Raw genomic sequence first — 20,772 nt, 5'->3', positions numbered from 1 at the left:
ATTCTGTCCAATAACGATCATGATTAGGGCTCAGCCACTATCTCATAACTGAATATGTGTAGTGCTACCGTTATATATGATGAAACAACGATTATACAATAATAAACAGTTAGCACCATTCTTTTCTTACATCCATCCTCACTAATGTTTTGGATTTATGCAGACGGTTTCTGTTGCCTAAACTGTGCCTGCATCGTTTAAAATTATTATTATATTATTATTATTTTTTGAGTTCATGCCAAAAATATGTTCTATCATATATCAAAATTATGGAACATTCATGATATAGGTGAAAAATTATATTAATCATTTTATAAAAGAAAAAGGTTTTTGGTAATTACTCAATTGGGTCAGAAACCAATTGAAAAGTGGCACTGACTCAGTAAACTCCTTAAATATAGTATAGATATAAATAAATGGAAGGATTTTTAATAATTGTTCAATAGGGTTGAGATTCGATTTGTAACACCCCAAACCCGGCCTAGACGTTATGACCGGATCCGGTGTGCCACATCGATGCATTCAAAACGTTCCGTTTTACTTAGTTTGGAAAACTTAGTTGGGGTTGTAAACGATACTTTTTAAAGCAGGTTAAGGTAAATAGAAGCTGTGCACCAGGTAGGAAACCAGGAAGAAGAGGAGGTGAGTCCGTCGGACTGCTTAAGTACCAAGCTCCCTTCGGATCCAATCCTAGACATGCACACCACCATTGCCACACCCTAACGACTCGTGTAATTTTAAGAAAACCGTTCGGTTATGTCTACCTTAAGAAAATGATTAAGTTTGAAAACGTTTGCTTAGCGAAAGTCTTACTTGTAATCGTGTTATTTTGAAATCACTTAATGTTTTTGAAAACGCGTCCTAAAGCTAACCCATTTTCCTTAGTTATCATAGTTTTTTTTCATCATAATAAAATAAAATAATAAAAGTAAAACAAAACCATAAAAAATAGTTAAGCGGCCTTATTACACTTAAAACCCAAAACCATAAATGAAATTAAAATGACGTCCAGTTCACCAGAAAGAAACCAGGTTCGTAGAAACATGTAGCCAGTCCGAATCCCTCACAGCTCCAAGCCCACTATGGTTGAGGATTACCTGCGAAGATGAAAATAAGGGGTGAGTTTTGGGAAACTCAGTGTGTAATTCAACCCAACCATAGCCTAAATCAGTTCAAACCACAGAGACAGAATAAGTTGGCCTTAGCCCAGAACAGATTTCAGAATAAGCCCATAGCCCCAGAACAGATCAGAACAGATATATCATGCTTATGCAGAAACCCAACCATATCCAACCACATACACCCCCATACCATCCTTTCGCGATGTGGGGAGACTACTCGACCCACCCAACCGCTACACGCCACAGAAATATGCAGCATGGCTGCCAAATACAGAAAATGTGACAGAGTCACCAGATACAGATATTTTGTGGCAGTGCCACCAGAACAGATATATGTGGCAGGGCCACCAGAACAGATAATTTGTGGCATAGCCACCAGGACGCTTCCTCCATAATATAACCCATGTCCCCATGCAACAGATATACATTCATGGCATACATCATACAAATTTAATTCATCATGCTTTTCAGACAAAAATTAACCCTAGGGGTATAAAGGTCATTTTGCATACCTAGGGGTATTATGGTAATTTTGCATACATAGGGGTATAATAGTACATCTAACTATTTCTAAGGTTACCATGCATATCGTAGCCATTACGTTTAGCCAGAAACACTTACCGAGTGTTCTTACCGAATTCGGCCCATTGGCCCATTAACCCAGTTTTGGCCTGTGACAGCCCTAGTGTGACCCTAGTCGGAAAGTGGTTTCGGGACCACAAAATCGAGTCATATAAATAATTAATTGCTATATTCTATGCTTATTATGTGTGTACATGAGTATGTGGAAGTTTCATTCTCTAATTTTGCCAATTGCATGAGAAATTATTAAATAGGGATCAATATGAGACATGGTGAAATATGATAGGCTAATTTAAAATGGTCTATTAGTGCATGTACCAAAAAGGGTGGTTTTGCATGTCAATTTACCCAAAAGATGAAGAGTGGCCGGCCAAGGGGTGATGGTGCTCCACTTATTCTAATTTAATATGTTTTGTTTAGTTAACAAATGGCTTAAAATAATTATAACAAAATTGAATAAAAGAGAAAAAGGGAAGAGGAGTGTTCATCTTCTTCTCCATCTTGCCAAGGCCGAAACAAGGAAGAAAAATAAGGGGAACTTACCTAGAGCAAGTCGGCATTCATCTTTAGCTATAGGAGGTAAGCTTTGAATTTGTTGATTTGGATTTATAATATGCTAAGCTAAATTGTGGATGCACTCTTGGTAATGTCAAGAAAGTTGAGATTTTTCATGGTGATTTGGGCTATATGCCGAATGACTAAGTCTTAGAATAGGGTAGGGATTTTGGATGAGTAGTTTAGAGGCTCCTTGTACATTCGGTCAAAAGGTGAGTTTGTTGAGAATGTTAATTTCTTCCTCTATGATTATTTTCCTAGCATGTTAAATGGTTCTTGATAGGGCCGAATGAGTTATGGAAGTTTTTATAAATGTATGAAGTTCAAGGTGCAAAATTTTAGTCTTGATGTTATGGATAATTCGGTTGAGATATGGGGAGAGGGAGTTGTCATTTAGGTTAAGATCAAAGGGATGAGCAATAGGCATTAAAAGGTGAAATGTGTGAAACTTAAGGTGTAAAAACCTATATGTAATTACATAGGAAATGTTAAAAAACTAACATGGTATATTCGGCCATGCAGAGTACATCCTAGAGATATTATATTTAATTCCCTACAATCGACTAAATGGGTGATTAGTAAGGGTGATTGCCGAATATACTAACATACATATGCATGTGTAATTGGATTGTAAATATTTAGCAAGGCGGTTAAACTAGTTGATTTATTGATTAAGCTCAAGGAGTTAAAGGAGGAGAATCGAGCAAAGGCAAAGAAAAGATCATCGAGTAGCTGAGTTGGAACCGTCTTACCCAACACAAGTAAGTCATTAAGCATATATTTTGTATTGATTTAAATGGTCATAACGTCTATGTAATTATGCTGAATGGAATGATAAATATATATACATGTATGCATGGGGTGATGAAAGTATTGAATGAAAAAGAAAGGAGGTGAGATGTATTGAGTTGTTGATTTCGGCACTAAGTGTGCGGGTGTAAACATTTATGATCATGAAATTGGCACTAAGTGTGCGGGTTCAAATTGTATAGCACTAAGTGTGCGGGTTCAAGTTGTATAGCACTAAGTGTCCGAGTTCGATTATATAACACTAAGTGTGCGGACTTACTATATGTTTTTGAATCACTATTGACACTAAGGGTGCGACCTTATTGAGTTGATCACGGACAGCAGAACGAGTAAGTGTCTTGAGTTTGTGGCTAATAGACGTTATGTTTATATTTGGAATTTTGCTTGGTAAGTCTTGAACCTATGTGATAATTATACTTGAAGTCACGTACATAAGATTCATCGTGGAATAGAGGGAATGTCATTTAGTTGCATGAATGTAACGAGAATGAAATCATCCATGGAAAATGCCTCAAATATCATGTTGAGTAGCATATGAAATGTTGATGTAGTACTTGGTATGATATTGAACCGAAAGGTCTAAGGAACTATAGCATACTTCGGTATGGGTGGAGAGAATTAACTCCTTTTCCTTTGTTTTCTCATGTGATAATTTATTAATGGATGATTATGTGACGCTTATGACTTACTGAGTTATGTACTCATTTGGTGTGCTTATTTGTTGCTTATTTAGGTTCTTGATCCATTTTGTGTGCTCGTGACCGTCGTCAAAGTCATCACACCGGATTGCAACTTTTTGGGGTATCTTCTTCTTAGTTGGCCTAGGAGAACATTTCGGCATGTATAGGCTATTATGTTTTGTTGAACTTTGGTATGTAAACTTTAGCCATCCGAAAATGGCATAAATGTTAAGTTGGATTTTGGTCCTATAATTCTTCGTCATAAATCTTAGTAAAAATTGGTTTGATAATGTTGTCATGGCTGATTATTCTCGGCGTTAAATTCATGATATGTATGATGAATTATTAGTTAGATTAAGGAAAAATCACAAAATAGGCATAGTTTGCTTTAGTAACAGATGCTGGCAGCAGCAGTGATGTGAGGTTGAAAAATCACTAAAAATAGTAGGAATGGAATTAAATAAGGAATAAATTATGTAATCGAAGCTTGATGAGTCTATATTCATATGGAAGAAACAAAACGACCATATGAGCTGTATGTTAGGAGATAATTAAACTCTTGTGAAACAGGGCCAGAGCAATTTATGGATCCCCTGTCCCAACTTTAGAAATTCACCATAAATTAATCAGAGACAATTAGAAGTCATGACTTATATGTATAGATTCCCTTTTGAGTCTAGTTTTATTGCAAACAAATGGCATAAGTATTGAAGCTCTTTAAAGGGAAATATCTAAGTCGTAATGCTTGAAGATCAAAGTAGTCGAACCCTGAAACAGGGGTGACTTTAACTAATAAACTGTACCAATTGGCCCAACCAAAAATTCTAGAAATAAATCCATAAATGGTTATATGAGTCTAGATTCATGGAAAATTTACGGAATTTGTTTTCGAGTTTTGGAACTCGAGATATGATTTTTAAAGTTACTGTGACGCAGCTAGTCAGCTTGTCTAGAAGTTTTAGAAATACATTGTTTGAGCTATATAATTGACGAACTAAGCCGTTAACATCTAGTGTTCGACCCCAGTAACAGCCAAGGGTCCGGGGCGTTACATGGCCCATTAAGCCCAAAATATCAAAACACACGAAATCGCGCGTACTGTAGTTTTATCACTTTCGATTACCAGTAATAATTACCCATACGTCTTACGAGCATTCGCACACTCGCAAGTGCCCAAAATATCGGCTTTTCGGCATTTCGGCTTTTCAGCTTTTGCCGATCTAGCCTATGAGAGGGTGTCAGTTACACACCTGTTTTTGGGATTTCCTCGATGAGATCTACACACGAACTGCCTACAATTGAATCACTTAATATTACTCCAAATATCGAAATAAGATTGAGTATATAGTCCCCTACCACATTCGGCCAAACATGCCTAAAACCCTTATTGCTTTTACCTTACTGCCGAAAGATGGTTAACTCCCAAGATCCGATCGTTCCACCGGTCCAAGCCCTTGATCAACCGCCTCTAAATCACGCTATTACCAAAACAAAATAGTTATTACGACCCCTCAGGGTTACAAGTCCAAATCGACAACCTCCCTAACTTTTAGGGATTTCGGCTTTTCCTAAAATATGTAAGAATACTAAGTTTTGGAGAAGACTTACCACTGATTCCTTAGTGAATGATTCCAATGAGTTTCCCACTCGATCCCGATGTAGATCTAAGCCCTCAGATGATAACAAAAGTCGGGCTTTTAGTGACTTCAGTATTCGGCCAAGTCCCTTTTAATGTGGGGTTTTTCTGCTTTTTGCAACTTGTGTTTAGAAAGGTAAAACGAGAGGGTTTTGCTATGGTCTTGTCGTCAAAACTTGAGGTTTTAGAGGGCTGGTGAATCGGCCACAAATGATGAAGAGAAGAGATGTGGTTTTGGTTATAAGAAATCGGCACAAAAAGAATCAAGCTTTCGGGATTTTGGCTTTTGTATATAAGGCTTAAGAACAATGATAAGAACGTGGAGATGAATAGAATAATGGGAGGATTCGGCTATGGGGAAAGAAGAAGGAAGATAGATGGAGAGAAAAAAGAAAAGAAAAGAAAGGAAGAGAAGGAAAATGGTCAGAAAAGAAAAAAACGGCACAACACTTCCAAATGCCGAATTTATACCTAGCTTTTGACCTAGCCGAAATTTTCCCCCCTAAAGAAACCCTTGGCCGGCCAACTCTTGCTCCCCAAGAGTCCACTATTCGGCCAACACCATCCTCCTTGATCAGCTCATAAATCCTCTCCCTTATCCCCTCCTTACTCAATCTCCTAAGCAATTCAAACTCCTCTTGACAGACTTTTACTTCAGTTCCATTACTTACCTTTTCTGTTCATAAAAATTAATCCCTTGTTTTTGCTATCAATGTGACTTGAACCTGGTCCTCCCCAAGCTTCCACACGCCACTTATAGCCTTCCCTGTGGCGTCACATGCCACTTTACCACTTGCTTCCTTGTGATCCATTTTTCACAAATAATTCCTAAAAGCCCTATTTATCAGAACCCCTTTCTCTTATAGAATTAAATTTAATTAAAACTACCGGGTTTGATCCTAAGCTTGGGCCTTCTTGAGGCCCACCAACATGATTAATCCTACACATAACAAGAAGAACACAGAATTTTAAATTTTACAACTTTTACAGAATTCCCGAAAATTGGGGTGTTACAACTCTACCCTTCTTAAAGAAATTTCGTCCTCGAAATTTACCTGATCCAAACAGATGAGAGTATTGTTGTTGCATTGCCTCCTCTGGCTCCCAAGTAGCTTCTTCTCTGCCATGGTTACGCCAAAGCACTTTCACTAATGGTACCGATTTCCTCCTCAGAACCTTAACGTCTCGATCCAATATTTGTACAGGCTCCTCCTTAAAGGTCAAATCAGTTCGCACCTCAATTTCTGCAACCGGCACGACATGAGTAGGGTCAGAACGATAACGCCTTGACATGGAGACGTGAAAAACATCGTGAATCCTGTCTAGCTCTGGAGGCAATTCCAACTGATAAGCCACTGGGCCTACTCGCTTCAAAACCCGAAAAGGCCCAATGAACCGTGGACTCAACTTGCCCTTCTTGCCAAACCTTAGTATCTTCTTCCAAGGTGAAACCTTCAAGAAGACCATATCGCCCACTGAGTATTCAATCTCCTTACGCTTCAGATATGCATACGACTTTTGCCTATCAGACGCTTCCTTTAACCGATCTCTAATTAACTTGACCTTATCCTCAGTATCTGCCACCAACTCAGGTCCAAGAACTTGTTGCTCCCCCAGTTCAGTCCAACAACTAGGTGTTCGACACCTTCGCCCATACAGTGCTTCATAAGGTGCCATTCGAATACTCGACTGATAACTATTGTTGTATGCAAACTCTGCCAAAGGCAAGTAATCCTCCCAACTACCTCGGAAATCAATAACACATCCCCTCAACATGTCTTCCAGAATCTGAATAACTCTTTCCGACTGACCATCAGTTTGGGGATGGAAAGCCGTACTAAAGTTCAATCGCGTTCCCAATGCCTCATGCAACTTTTGCCAAAACCGAGATGTGAATCTAGGATCCCGATCAGAGATAATCGAAACTGGAACTCCATGTAGTCGCACAGTCTCCGCCACATACAACTTGGCTAACTTCTGAAGAGAAAAGTCTGTGCGAATAGGTATAAAATGAGCCGACTTGGTCAACCTATTCACAATCACCCATATCGAGTCTTTCTTCGATGGTGTCAAGGGTAGCCCACTCACAAAGTCCATGGTTACCCTCTCCCACTTCCAAAGTGGTATTTTTACTGGCTGCAATAATCCAGAAGGTAACTGATGCTCAGCTTTCACTTGCTGGCATGTCAGACATTTCCCCACAAATTCCGTTACCTCTCGCTTAAGTCCAGGCCACCAATACAGTTCTCGCAAGTCATGGTACAACTTATTCCCTCCAGGATGCATGGCACAAAGTCCCCCATGAGCTTCCTTTAAAATTGACTGTCTCAAGTCAAAGTCCTTCGGAACACAAATTCTACCTCGAAAACACAGAACCCCATCATCATTTAACCCAAACTCAGAAGTTTCCCCTTCCTTAACTTGTTGAAAACGAGGGACAAAAGACTCATCTTTCAACTGCTTTTCCTTAATCTGATCCACCCAGGTTGGCCTTACTTGCAATTCAGCCAACAGACTTCCATCATCAAACAGACTTAGATCATCAAACATTGCTCCCCCAGTTCAGTTCCTTATGAGTCAGCAAATACTTGAGACTCTTATGATCTATGTATATAATACACCTTTCCCCATACAAGTAATGCCTCCAGATTTTAAGTGCAAAGATCACTGTTGCTAACTCCAAATCATGAGTGGGATAGTTCCCTTCGTGAGGCTTAAGTTGTCGAGACGCATAAGCAACCACCTTACCCTCTTGCATCAACACACAACCTAAACCTACGTGTGATGCATCACTGTACACAGTAAAATCTTTCCCAGACTCTGGTTGAATTAACACAGGTGCTTCAGTCAGAACTTTCTTCAACCTCTCAAAAGCTTCTTGCTGTTTCTCCGTCCATACAAACGGTACTCATTTCCTTATGAGTTTTGTGAGAGGTGCTGCCATCACAGAAAAACCTTCCACAAACCTTCTGTAGTATCCTGCCAACCCTAAGAAACTTCGAATTTCTGAAACCGACCTAGGTGGCTTCCATTCCAAAATTGCTTCAATCTTTCGAGGATCTACTCTAATCCCCTCTGTAGAGGCCACATGCCCCAAAAAGGTTACCTCCCTCAACCAGAACTCACACTTGCTGAACTTCGCATAAAGTTCCTTCTCCCTTAACACTTGCAACACAGTGCGGAGATGCCCATCATGTTTTGCTTCGGTCTCAGAATATACCAGAATATCTTCAATAAAGACGACCACGAACCGATCTAGAAATGATTGGAACAGACGATTCATCAGATCCATAAACGCTGCAGGAGCGTTTGTTAGTCCAAATGGCATAACCAGAAACTCATAATGACCATAACGAGTCCTGAATGCTGTCTTATGAATATCTGCCTCCTTGACCCTTAACTGATGATATCCAGATCGAAGATCGATCTTGGAAAATACAGAAGCTCCCTTAAGCTGGTCGAACAGATCGTCAATCCTTGGCAGAGGGTACTTATTCTTAATCGTCAGTTTATTCAACTGGCGATAATCAATGCACATGAGCATCGTCCCATCCTTCTTCTTTACAAATAGCACCGGTGCTCCCCATGGAGACACACTTGGTCTAATAAAGCCTCTATCCAACAATTCTTGAATTTGCGCCTTTAACTCCACTAACTCCTTCGGTGCCATCCTATATGGTGCAATGGACACTGGTGCTGTCCCAGGCAACAGGTCGATTCCAAATTTGACTTCCCGATTTGGAGGCAATCCCGGAAGCTCATTCGGAAAGACATCTTGGAACTCTTTTACAGTTCTAACCTTATCCACTGTCAGCCCCTCTACATCTGTTTGACTTACAAATGCCAAATAGGCCTCACACCCTTTCCGAATCCATTTTTCAGCCCTCAATGCCGATATCACATTAGACAAATAGTCCCTTCGCTCACCTATCACCTTAACCTCATCCCCTTCCGTGGTCCTTAGCACCATTCGCGTAGTAGCACAGTCTAGAGTCACCTTATGCTTAACAAGCCAGTCCATTCCCAGAATGAGATCAAACTCTCCAAACGGCAACTCCATTAGATCGCCAGGAAAGATCCTACCTTGAGTTCCTAAGGGTACATCCTTATACAGCTTGTCTACCCTAATCGAGTGACCCAAGGGACTTAGCACAGATACCCCACTCACTATCTTCTCAGAATGCACTCCCAAAGACCCAGATATGGCACACGCAACATAAGAATGAGTAGATCCAATATCCACCAAGGCAGTATACGGCATATTAGAAACTAAGAACGTACCAGTTATGACATCAAGTGCGTCGCCCTCCTCTCGACGACGAGCTGCATACACCAACGCTGGCTGTCGAGCCTCAGCATTTTCGGCTCCCCTGCCAGGCGCTCCTCGACCTCGACCATTTCCATTCCCATTTCCGCCCCTACCTTGTCCACGTCCTCTCGGTGGTTGTGGTCCACCTCTCATGGGTTGAACAACCCTCTGTACAGCAACTTGAGCCTGATCAGCTCTCTGTGGACAGTCCTTAACTCTGTGCTCCATAGATCCACATTAGAAACAAGCACCAGAACATTTCCTACACTCACCCAAGTGTACCTTACCGCAGTCCCCACAGATTGGCGGTCTAACCACATTCATCGGAACGGCTCGAACTGGCTCCTCCACTCTCGCCCTTTTGACATTCTTTTTTGCTTCACCCGAAGGTCTAAAATCCCTCCGGAAATGGTTCCGATCTTTCTCACGGTTCTGCCTCTCAGTACGCTTTACCTCCTCAGCGATCTTAGCTTTTTCCACCAGAACCGCGAAGTCACGCTCCCTCTGCGGAGCAATCAGCACCTTAAGGTCATCTCTGAGGCCATCCTCAAAGCGAACGCTACGCTCATACTTCGTAGCAACTATTCCCACAGCATACCTACTCAGCCTCAGAAATTCAACCTCGTACTCAGCAACAGTTTTGCCTCCTTGGACTAGATTCAGGAATTCTTTCCTACGGGCGTCCACATAACTTGCCCCGACGTACTTTCCTTTAAAGGCTGTCTTAAACAGCTCCTAAGTAACCCTATCAGCTGGGGTTCCATCCCTCACGGTGAGCCACCACTGATAAGCCTCATCTCGCAGCAACGATACGGCCCCTTTCAGTTTCTGCTCCACAGAACAGTCCAAGTCATCCATAATTCGTTCCGTGGCCTCCAACTAATATTCTGCCACATTCGGGGCTACACCAGATACACCCCTAAAGATCTCCGCTCCGTTAGCCCAGAGTCATTCAGAAATCGATCCTCGAATTCCATTGCCCGAACTTGCCCCGGCAACCCTTTCCAGAACTTGAAGTATTGCCTGCGACAGGGCGTCATCCCCGGCACCATGATCATGTGATTCCACTTCCATTGCCGATGGTACCGGTGCTTCTGCCGCTGGCATATGTCCTGAAGACGAAGATCCTGCTCGAGCTCTTCCTCGGCCTCGTCCACGGCCTCTACCTCGAGCTGCTCGCGTACTCATTTCGTATTATCTGTTTACGAATTTTATGCATTAATTTTAGCATTCCAGTGATTATTACAGATGTTTTATGATTCAAACAGTAATTCAGAGGTGGTTTTCGTAGAATTGACGTCTAGCTACAGTTTCAGTCTTTTAGCAACCTTTTCTAAGATTTCAGTAGCATCCTATTTAGAGTATTCTAATAAAGTCTCAGTACAGACAGATAATTCAAAATATATTCAGAAAAATTCAGAATACTTACAGGCTTGGGCCGGAGATTCGGAATGCCACCTTCAGGAGTCCAGATTTAAAAATCGATTTTTTTTTTAAAAATCTTCGTTTTTGTAAACCCATTCCACAGCCGAATTGTTGCAACTTGGCTCTGATACCACTAAATGTAACACCTCAAACCCGGCCTAGACGTTATGACCGGATCCGGTGCACCACATCGATGCGTTCAAAACGTTTCGTTTTACTTAGTTTGGAAAACTTAGTTGGGGTTGTAAAAGATACTTTTTAAAGCAGGTTAAGGTGAATAGAAGTTGTGCACCAGGTAGGAAACCAGGAAGAAGAGGAGGTGAGTCCGTCGGACTGCTTAAGTACTAAGCTCCCTTCGGATCCAATCCTAGACATGCACACCACCATTGCCACACCCTAACGACTCGTGTAATTTTGAGAAAACTGTTTGGTTATGTCTACCTTAAGAAAATGATTAAGTTTGAAAAAGTTTGCTTAGCGGAAATCTTACTTGTAATCGTGTTATTTTGAAATCACTTAATGTTTTTGAAAACGCGTCCTAAAGCTAACCCATTTTCCTTAGTTATCATAGTTTTTTTTTCATCATAATAAAATAAAATAATAAAAGTAAAACAAAACCATAAAAAATAGTTAAGCGGCCTTATTACACTTAAAACCCAAAACCATAAATGAAATTAAAATGACGTCCAGTTCACCAGAAAGAAACCAGGTTCGTAGAAACATGTGGCCAGTCCGAATCCCTCACAGCTCCAAGCCCACTATGGTTGAGGATTACCTGCGAGGATGAAAATAAGGGGTGAGTTTTGGGAAACTCAGTGTGTAATTCAACCCAACCATAGCCTAAATCAGTTCAAACCACAGAGACAGAATAAGTTGGCCTTAGCCCAGAACAGATTTCAGAATAAGCCCATAGCCCCAGAACAGATCAGAACAGATATATCATGCTTATGCAGAAACCCAACCATATCCAACCACATACACCCCCATACCATCCTTTCGCGATGTGGGGAGACTACTCGACCCACCCAACCGCTACACGCCACAGAAATATGCAGCATGGCTGCCAGATACAAAAAATGTGACAGAGTCACCAGATACAGATATTTTGTGGCAGTGCCACCAGAACAGATATATGTGGCAGGGCCACCAGAACAGATAATTCGTGGCATAGCCACTAGGACGCTTCCTCCATAATATAACCCATGTCCCCATGCAACAGATATACATTCATGGCATACATCATACAAATTTAATTCATCATGCTTTTCAGACAAAAAATAACCCTAGGGGTATAAAGGTCATTTTGCATACATAGGGGTATTATGGTAATTTTGCATACATAGGGGTATAATAGTACATCTAACTATTTCTAAGGTTACCATGCATATCGTAGCCATTACGTTTAGCCAGAAACACTTACCAAGTGTTCTTACCGAATTCGGCCCGTTGGCCCATTAACCCAGTTTTGGCCCATTAAGCCCAAAATATCAAAACGCACGAAATCGCGCATACTACAGTTTTATCACTTTCGATTACCAGTAATAATTACCCATACGTCTTACGAGCATTCGCACACTCGCAAGTGCCCAAAATACCAGCTTTTCGGCATTTCAGCTTTTCGGCTTTTGCCGATCTAGCCTATGAGAGGGTGTCAGTTACACACCTATTTTTGGGATTTCCTCGACGAGATCTACAAACGAACTGCCTACAATTGAATCACTTAATATTACTCCAAATATCGAAATAAGATTGAGTATATAGTCCCCTACCACATTCGGCCAAACATGCCTAAAATCCTTATTGCTCTTACCTTACTGCCGAAAGATGGTTAACTCCCAAGATTCGATCATTCCACCGGTCCAAGCCCTTGATCAACCGCCTCTAAATCACGCTATTACCAAAACAAAATAGTTATTACGACCCCTCAGGGTTACAAGTCCAAATCGACAACCTCCCTAACTTTTAGGGATTTCAGCTTTTCCTAAAATATGTAAGAATACTAAGTTTTGGAGAAGACTTACCACCAATTCCTTAGTGAATGATTCCAATGAGTTTCCCACTCGATCCCGATGTAGATCTAAGCCCACAGATGATAACAAAAGTCGGGCTTTTAGTGACTTCAGTATTCGGCCAAGTCCGTTTTAATGTGGGGTTTTTCCACTTTTTGCAACTTGTGTTTAGAAAGGTAAAACGAGAGGGTTTTGCTATGGTCTTGTCGTTAAAACTTGAGGTTTTAGAGGGCTGGTGAATCGGCCACAAATGATGAAGAGAAGAGATGTGGTTTTGGTTATAAGAAATCGGCACAAAAAGAATCAAGCTTTCGGGATTTCGGTTTTTGTATATAAGGCTTAAGAACAATGATAAGAACGTGGAGATGAATAAAATAATGGAAGGATTCGGCTATGGGGAAAGAAGAAGGAAGATAGATGGAGAGAAAAAAGAAAAGAAAAGAAAGGAAGAGAAGGAAAATGGTCAGAAAAGAAAAAAACGGCACAACACTTCCAAATGCCAAATTTATACCTAGCTTTTGACCTAGCCGAAATTTTCCCCCCTAAAGAAACCCTTGGTCGGCCAACTCTTGCTCCCCAAGAGTCCACTATTCGGCCAACACCATCCTCCTTGATCAGCTCCTAAATCCTCTCCCTTATCCCCTCCTTACTCAATCGCCTGAGCAATTCAAACTCCTCCTGACAGACTTTTACTTCAGTTCCATTAGTTACCTTTTCTGTTCATAAAAATTAATCCCTTGTTTTTGCTATAATGTGACTTGAACCTGGGTCCTCCCCAAGCTTCCACACGCCACTTATAGCCTTCCCTGTGGCGTCACATGCCACTTCACCACTTGCTTCATTGTGATCCATTTTTCACAAATAATTCCTAAAAGCCCAATTTATCAGAACCCCTTTCTCTTATAGAATTAAATTTAATTAAAACTACCGGGTTTTATCCTAAGCTTGGGCCTTCTTGAGGCCCACCAACATGATTAATCCTACACATAACAAACAGAACACAGAATTTTAAATTTTACAACTTTTACAGAATTCCCGAAAATTGGGGCGTTACACGGTTGAAGTGTGATACCAATTTAATAAGCCTTTTAAATATAGTATAAATATATAAGTTAAAAAAAATTTATGAGAGATATAATATATATATTCTATTTATTAACAAGTGGTTGGAAGAAGTAGAAGTCCTCATATATTTGGACCAACTACCAATCCTCAAGTTGACATTATTAGGAAAACTTTATTTAAATATCGCCCCCGGTTCGAACAGGACTCAGCTCAGTAAAAGGGATGAGAACACATGTAGTTTTGTACCATTTAATTTTAATTATAAAATACATTTAAAATATAAAAAAAAATTTTATTTCTACCTTCGGCTTAATTTCATAACAAATAACATAGTTTGAAAATATTTAAATTTTAATATTATTAATATATAATTTAAGATAATCAATTAAAAAGTTTAAAATTTAAACATCATATATGCAAATTTTATATTAATTAAAGTTGAACGTTAAGAATGTTATAGTGTAATTAAAATATTTAAAATCAGTATAAACTTATAAAAAAAACATACATGAATAAAATTAAAATGCAAAGTTTTAATATTTGATTTGTTTTTCTTTCATGAATAATAATTAATGTAAAGGTGACATTAAAAGTAATACTAAATTTGCGACATTAAATTACGAAATCTATAAAATAAAAAAATTGAAGGGCATAATATTCAAAAATATAAATTTAGTAATAATTAATAAAAAGTCTTGCACGAAAGTATGGCCTTGGAGTTCAAGAAAGAAAATAAATAAAACTTAATAGTGTATAAAACGGTTGGCATTTCTATTGCTTAGTCCGGAGGAAGACTATGGATATAAATAGGGTAAATTTGTTGAATTGTAATAGAAATTTGTGGAGATTGGTTCACGAATATTATAACAAGTTGGTGGTGATACAACTCTATGTTTTTCAATTTACTTCTATTGGTTTAAGCTGTACAAATTTTCTACATTTATGGAAGATTTTCAGTTATTAGAAAAATATGATTTATGTTGTAAGTGGTAAATGATGGGCTAATAATATGCAATTCATACATAGATGATTGCCTTCAATTTATGTCATCAACCTAATATATAAAGGTTCTTTTTGGGTATCACATGAGCAACAAAACTAATTAAATTTATAAAATTTTATTGAGAGCGTGACTAGTAGGAGCATAGGGATAAATGAATTATTTTAATAGAAAAACCGCTACAGCAATTATGGATGATTAAAATTATAAAGAGATTTGAATATAAAATAATAGTGCAAAGGAAATCAAAGGTTCTTGACCAAATGTAGTAGGTCACGTAAATTCCTCTAAAATAAATTATATTGAAATCATAAAATATTTAAAACTTATTTTTTCAAAATAAAGATAACAAAACTAAAATCCAAAATCAATATGAAAATTTAAAAAATTAAATAGATTAAAAATATTATAAATAGTAGAAAAAATAAAATAATATCAATTCAACTTATTCAACGAAACTTAACCCTGCCCTACCTATCAAAAGACCTATAAATATGTCATTTGCTATAAATATGCTACCAGCTAAGGTCTTTTTATTTACTTTAATAAATAATTGCCACTAAAAATAACAACTATTTATTTTTAAATATAATTATTTTTAATAAATAATAATATAAAAAACCCTTCTTTTTTTACATAAATGTCACATATCAACTCAATTAAGAAGTTATAAAAAAAAATCATTTCTTTGATAAAGTAGTACTAACAAGCATTAAGATGAAATCATGAAATTTGGGAAATGATAGTTACGGGGTTACCCCTGGACTTCATGCATACTTAAGAAGCGAAAATTCGTTTCTAAAAATAATTACCAATAAATATGTCATAAAACAGTTCTGGATTACAAAGATTTAGGAAAAAGAAAAAGAAAATCCAATGCCATGAAATCATCAAATTTGTAAAATGTGAAGTATATTATTATTATTATTAACAAAAATTAAAAAAATTAATTTACAAAATTTAGCATCCAATTGAGTCTTTAAAAGATGAAAAATTAATCAATAAATCTCCTTCCTTAATGTTGATCATGTTTAATTGTTAAGTTTCATTGATGTGACTAATAGACCAATTAAACAACAGCACATGACAACCAATTACATCAAAACCTTTTTAAAAAATAATAAAAATATCCTAAAAATAAATATTTTTTAGAAAATAATTCTTAAAGAAATCACAAAATAAAAATAAAAATATGGGAAATTATTAATAATTATAAGAAGTTATAAAAACTTATCAAATTTACTAAAAACTAATAAAAATCACATTTGGAATGAGCTTGGATAAATGGTTGTTCAAATTCTTTTAAATATATTTCCATTTTAAAAATAAATTTAATAATTTTTAAATAATTCTTTCATAATAATTTTTTTAATTTTTACAAATTATTTAAAAATCACAACTAGAATGAACTTGGACAAACTATTGTCCAGATTCATCCTAAATGTGTTTTTTTATATTTACTTTTAGGATTTTTTTTGCTGATGTCATTATGATATACACTGATTGTCTCGTATCGTTGTCCAATTAGTCTACCAACTACGTTAGCGAAATTTAACGGTCAAACATGATATATCAACGTTAACGGAGGGACTTCATTAATTAATTTTTCATCCTTTAAGAACTTCATTGAATTCTAAATTTTATTAAAGGCTTAATTAATTTTTAGTGAAGCTTTGCTTACTAATAAACCTTCAGTAAATGATAAGATACGAATACAAACTCGTAAAACCTTTAAGAAAATACAAACTCATATGGTATGTTTTAAGGTAAGGAGAACTTGTGAACCTTGTTCCTTTAACAGGTATATTAATACAAAAATGATAAAAAAATGCCTCTTTTTCTTTTTGCTGATACTCAAAACAACCGTCTCACCCAAATATAGCTGCCTTAATTATTTAGGTATACTATATGACCCAAAAGTCCTGGAAATCTTTATAATTCCTTCTCACTGTTGAGTGAATGATTACATATAGAGAGAGAGAGGGGGGGATTACATGGCATCACTGCATTTAATTTTTTTTTTTGATGTAATTAAGAATTTCACCCTTCTAGAAATTTTAATTTTCTACCCTATAAAAACTTAAAGATTATTAACCTAAAAATTAGCAATTCATTGTTAAAAGAGAAATGAAATTCACTTTTTTTATTTGTGTTGTCCTACTGTCGTTACTTGTCTTGTCATCTCACGTTTATAGCAAACATAATGTCTACTTTTTGTTAATTGGAAGAGTGTTGTGGCCCAAAAGAAAAAAAGGTGCTCTAAATCAAACATAGAACATGAGATTAATTGAGGGAGTTGATGAATTAGATTCCCCTATACGGAGCAACTCTCATGTGGGTTGTGGTCAAATTTTACGTCTTCATAATGATGGCTATTCTCTTTCATTATTATTAGATTAATTCATAACCTGTGTGGTTATACTTTTTGAGACTAATCAAATTAAAGATTAAGCGGTTGCCATGTAAAATCAAAGAAAGCAAAAGGCACGGGGCAGAAAAACATGCATTTTTATAACACATTTCTCCTCTCCCTCCTATCTTCCACGTGTAGGTTTTTGGGCCATTTCACTTACCTAAATAGTATCCAACACGTGGCCTTTCTGTTTTTATGCAATATTGTGACACTGTATATACCTAAGTTTATAAACATTCATTCTCTACCCTCTCTTTTATTTTTATTTTTTTTGTATAAATTAAACCCATCTATCCTTATATCACATGTGTTTATCAAAAAAATTTATACCATAATAATACGTATATCAAAAAAATGATCTCAAGTAAAAAGAATAAAATATCTGACAGTCGAAGGTGTAAAACCCAGCCCACAGTGTAAGGTAGCTAAGTCGCCACAAAGGGCATCATGTCTTTCTTGGTTTAGGGGACCATGAAAGCTCAGTGGCTCCGACCCCATCATCCCTCTTTTCTTGTCGTTGAGGTGGTTTTTAGGAGTTTCTATATATTTCATTTGTTTCAATGAAATTGATTATAATTAAAATTTTTAATTAGATGACATGATGAAATTAATTAACAATGTTTAAAATTATACATTATGAATATTTTATTTTATTTATTCTTGAGAAAAAATGGAGGTGGTTTTAGAGGTGGCTTTCAGATGGATATTAAGGTCGAAGGTCATAGTTGGGATGTGGGCGTGCCCCCCGCTCTCACACTTCTAACCCATATATTTTGGGGCGTAGGGCCCATGGTTCCTTTTTTTTCCACCAATATTACGGGACCTACTTTCCCTATATATATTCACCCATTACTTTCCTCCCCTTCTATAATGTCTAGTTTTTAGGTGGTTGGGTCTTTTCAAGGGCATAGACCCCATGCCCAAAGTACACCAATGGCCATCATACCAAAACTTTTCCATGCATCTTTCAACCATTCCATGCCCTAACCATTATAAATTATCATCGCTGCATCACCCTCTCCATCTCTACGCATTCCTCTCTTTCTCTTTCTTTTTATCTTTCTGTTATTCCCTCCCCGTTTGCCCGTCTCTTTCATTTTCTTTCACACTTGAAGACGAGAAGAGAAGATCATCGGGTAATGTCAGAAGAAATGAATCTATCAATAAATGGTCAGTCTCAGGTCCCTCCTGGTTTTAGATTTCATCCCACAGAGGAGGAGCTTCTTCACTATTACCTCAGAAAGAAAGTAGCTTATGAAAAGATAGACTTGGATGTTATTCGGGAAGTTGATCTTAACAAGCTTGAGCCCTGGGATATACAAGGTAGCTACTGACAAATTGCCGTTATTAAACACTGCATCTTTTTCTTCTTTATTTTTTTTAAATGAAATCCTGATGGGGTTTGTTGATGATATGCAGAGAAGTGCAGAATAGGATCCACCCCACAAAATGATTGGTACTTCTTCAGCCACAAGGACAAGAAATACCCCACGGGGACCAGAACGAATCGGGCAACAGCTGCCGGATTCTGGAAAGCTACTGGACGTGACAAGATCATTTATAGTAGCTTTAGAAGAATTGGGTTGAGGAAGACATTGGTTTTTTATAAAGGAAGAGCTCCACATGGTCAAAAATCTGATTGGATTATGCACGAGTACAGGCTTGACGATACCAACACCCTTGACTCTAATGTAAGCATTACTTTACAATATCTTTGTATGTATATAATATAACAAAAAATATCCTCTTGTACGTATCTTTTTTGGTTATATTAAAATATTAAATGGGTGCGCTACAGGCACCCAATCCCATTGGCGATTCTATGGCTGAAGAAGGCTGGGTGGTTTGCCGTGTATTTAGAAAGAAGAATTATCAGAAAACCCTAGAGAGTCCCAAAAGCTCCTCCTCCACTTCCCTTGATTCCAAGACGCAGATGCTTTGCTCAGGCAACGACGGGGTTTTAGATCAATTTTTTCTTTATATGGGAAGGACTTGCAAGATGGAGAACGATTCATTGAATATTCCCAACGCCAACACCAACAATCATCTAAGAATGCTAGTTGCGAACAACGCAGGAGGAATCAGCGATGGGTTACATGAAAGTTTTATGCACCTCCAGAGGCTGGAAAGCCAATCTCTCCCAGCCCTTCCCATCTATACCGCACACTTTGATCAGCATCGAAGCTTCAAGCCATGTTCCCAGTCCATAGACGATATGCTGACTGAAATTGAACCCTCTGCTGCTGCTGCTGGTTTTGACAATACTAATAATGAGTCCAAAAATGGCGTTAATGACTGGGTCACTCTGGACCGCCTTGTAGCATCCCAGCTAAATGGTCAAGTAGAGACAAGCAAGCAACTATCATGTTTTACTGACCCTAATGCGGTTTTCGGTCTTTGTCACGATGATGATGAAGATGATGATGATATTCAATTATCGCACATAAATATGCACAGATCAAATCAAAACCCCCAGGTCTACAGCAACGAGAATGATCTATGGAGCTTGACTAAGTCATCGTCACCGTCGTCATCAGATCCCTTGTGCCACCTGTCGGTATAACAGAGGTAAATACATGTCAAGGTCATACAAACAAGCCTGCTCATTTCCTCAAGTATTCTTAATTAGGTATACGTGGACATACATATTATACACATGTATTTTGCATAAATAAGGTTGAAATATGAGAGAGATGAGATGGCATCAACCCATTACACTTTTACTTAATAACGGTGTCGTTTAATCACCACTCATCTTCTCTGGAAGGGTTATTATAGGGATTAGAGTCTGGTTAATGTGCTCTTTTTTTAATTTTCCTACTTGTAATCATTTCCAAAGTGGATTGTGATCTTACCCTAATTCGTTAACTATCTTGAAAAAATGCTTGACAAAAGTTTAATCATAGCTTATTGCTGACTTTAAGAGTCTCACCCAAAAACAAATGATTATATCCACTTGGTTGCAGTACATTGGAAATATGGAATCATTAATTTGCAAATGAAAAATTAACCTAAACTATTCAATCTGTTATGCTCAAGATTGGGACTTTTAAGATACCGTTGTCTCACCTAACCAACCACAACTTTTCTACGATTTTTCTTTTTTTAAAATTCCATAAATTTTGTATCAAAATTACATTTTAATTAATTAACTTTTAAAAAGTTAT

At 37.7% G+C, this 20,772-nt stretch overlaps 1 protein-coding gene across 1 annotated transcript; it reads left to right on the top strand.

Moving 5' to 3' along the window:
- Positions 1 to 18,498: 18,498 nt before the first annotated feature.
- LOC107942131 (NAC domain-containing protein 43) lies at positions 18,499 to 20,465 on the top strand. The gene is made up of 3 exons (XM_016875777.2): positions 18,499 to 18,928; positions 19,025 to 19,296; positions 19,404 to 20,465. Exons 1-3 carry the CDS (start codon positions 18,745 to 18,747, stop codon positions 20,166 to 20,168), a joined length of 1,221 nt encoding a protein of 406 aa, XP_016731266.1. The 5' UTR covers positions 18,499 to 18,744; the 3' UTR covers positions 20,169 to 20,465.
- The last annotated feature ends 307 nt before the right edge of the window (positions 20,466 to 20,772 follow it).

This window comes from Gossypium hirsutum, chromosome A08 (assembly GCF_007990345.1).
Source record: "Gossypium hirsutum isolate 1008001.06 chromosome A08, Gossypium_hirsutum_v2.1, whole genome shotgun sequence".
Taxonomy (NCBI): domain Eukaryota; kingdom Viridiplantae; phylum Streptophyta; class Magnoliopsida; order Malvales; family Malvaceae; genus Gossypium; species Gossypium hirsutum.
This window is presented reverse-complemented; position numbering and strand designations above follow the sequence as displayed.

Excerpts from the sequence above, each read along its gene's own strand:
- LOC107942131 (XM_016875777.2), top strand. The coding sequence starts at position 18,745 with ATGTCAGAAGAAATGAATCTATCAATAAATGGTCAGTCTCAGGTCCCT. Across the intron at positions 18,929-19,024 it reads TGAGCCCTGGGATATACAAG|AGAAGTGCAGAATAGGATCC; the intron begins GTAGCTACTGAC and ends GATGATATGCAG. Across the intron at positions 19,297-19,403 it reads CCAACACCCTTGACTCTAAT|GCACCCAATCCCATTGGCGA; the intron begins GTAAGCATTACT and ends GGTGCGCTACAG.